This window comes from Pseudomyrmex gracilis, unplaced genomic scaffold (assembly GCF_002006095.1).
Source record: "Pseudomyrmex gracilis isolate BER0280 unplaced genomic scaffold, ASM200609v1 scaffold_2767, whole genome shotgun sequence".
Taxonomy (NCBI): Eukaryota; Metazoa; Arthropoda; class Insecta; order Hymenoptera; family Formicidae; genus Pseudomyrmex; species Pseudomyrmex gracilis.
The window spans coordinates 5,359-7,367 of NW_018023351.1; the positions used below are offsets into that span (position 1 = coordinate 5,359).

The 2,009-nt window shown below is 24.6% G+C and overlaps 1 protein-coding gene across 1 annotated transcript in view; it reads left to right on the top strand.

The window, feature by feature from the left end:
- Positions 1-878: 878 nt before the first annotated feature.
- The window catches only part of LOC109862966, a gene marked incomplete at its 3' end in the record, with an annotated part of 4,376 nt that continues 3,245 nt past the window's right edge, over positions 879-2,009 (top strand). Inside the window, exon 1 of the mRNA XM_020443142.1 lies at positions 879-962. Coding sequence (XP_020298731.1) covers positions 879-962 — 84 coding nt within the window. The remainder of the gene's footprint in view (positions 963-2,009) is intronic.

Below are 2,009 nucleotides of genomic sequence, written 5' to 3' on the forward strand. Positions count from 1 at the left end.
TTTCTCTCTCTTTCTTTTTCTCTCTTTGTGTGTGTGTGTGTGTGTGTATGTACTTAATATCTTTACAATATTTTTTTATATACTAATAGTTTTTTATAAAATATTATTTCTTATAATATTTTTTATATAATATTTTTCATATAATTTTTTTTTCATATTTTCCTTAACTAGTTATTGTTCTGAAAAGACTAAAATAATATGTTTAGTTTACGAATTTTTAATATATATTTTAAATCTACTTATCTTAAAGATAAAGAAGACTTGATGATAATGTATTAAAGTAATATCACTCTCTATATAGCATCACACGTAAACAATTTGTATGTTTTTTCTTTTAAATTCATGATTTTTCTCGCTCTTATAGTTTCCTTTTACCATATTTTTATTCATAGAAATATCAAGAGTGCATAAGAAATCTCGATCTTGTAAATGACACGTTCGAAGAGTTCGGAATATCTAAAGAGTATGATAAAGAACGAACAATGAGAAAATGGTCATTGATTTTGTGATTTATGATATTATAGTATTTGTGATAATAAATATTTTTGAAGGTTTTTTTGTGCTTAACGCAGTACAATACGACAATTACTGCAATGATTATACATTGAATTCCAAATTCCTCTGGACATGTCAATACTTTACACGACTTGACGATTATGTATATGTTAAAGTAATATGTTCTTGTTATTATTAAAAGATCACAACATTCTAAATAAAATACATTAATCTGTTAACTTTTTTGATAAAAAAATTAGTGTATAAAATAGGCTTTTTTTCTTTGTTACTATCACAGATATATACTAGATTGGATGTAATAGATTGGATAAAATAAACGACCGTATTGTGCACCTCTCAGAGAATGAGAATTGTGAATTAAAATGCATGTGGAAAAAGTCTCTAATTGTCAGACGTCGCTAAGGTCGAAACACAGAATACCGCAAGAATGTATTGTGGACTGCAATGTAAGTAATATATCTTAAGAACTGGTAAAAATATTTAAGAAACACTAAGTACAAAAATAATTTTTATCGTGTATAACAACTATTGTTCTTTACTTGTACAGTTATAATTTTGCATAGAAAATGTCTTCTAATTCATATCATAACATATATAACATATAAATAGTGCTTTTCTATTTATAGACATCTTTATTTGGAACTTTGTTATATTGCTCGTAATATAACAATGTAGAATGCTAATAACTGTGCAGATGGCATCTTTTTTGTCTGTTTCATAGGATTATTATATTCTCAATGTCGTGCACTGTTGTCTTATCTACATATATATATGAGAGCGGGATAGTAAAAGTAATGCTGCAATTCTGTAGTGAAATATGAACCACTTGTTTTTTAATTAAACTTGTAACGTTAAATCATATCTGTGAAAATGTTAGTGTCAAGATACTATACCTTTCTGTAAATTATTTGAAGATGTAACTCTACTTTTTGTTATTTGTTATTCAATTTAACTTCCTTTCTTCTATTCTAAAATATTCTTTTCTAAAATATTCTCTAATTCTAAACTACTCTGTTTGGTACAAATCAAAATATAGCAATAAAATATAATTTAAAAAGATTAAGAAAAGAATAACAAAACTTTCCAAACCTTTCTAAATTAAAGTTATATTACATATTCTTGACATTGATAATTAGGGAACTTTAATGCATGTCTGAAAAAATAGATGACTTAATGATACGCAACTATACAAATGAATTTACTTAAGAAATTATCTAAATAAAAACTTTAAAATTATTTCTGTTTCCAAAAGTTTATTTTACATTATTTTAGGCAGATAAAGTCAGAATAATCATTTTTGTGAAATTTGTACGGTATCTGATTAGTTTTTTATAAGTAGTTAAGTTTCATTACTTTTCTAACAATTAAAACATGTAAAATAAAATATACAGCAGAACTTTTTTATTCTTTCAATTGTCAAATTACATTTTTTCAGAAATATTTCTTATCGGTATCATTCATTTTTATTTTTCTTCTTCGATACTAACTCAATA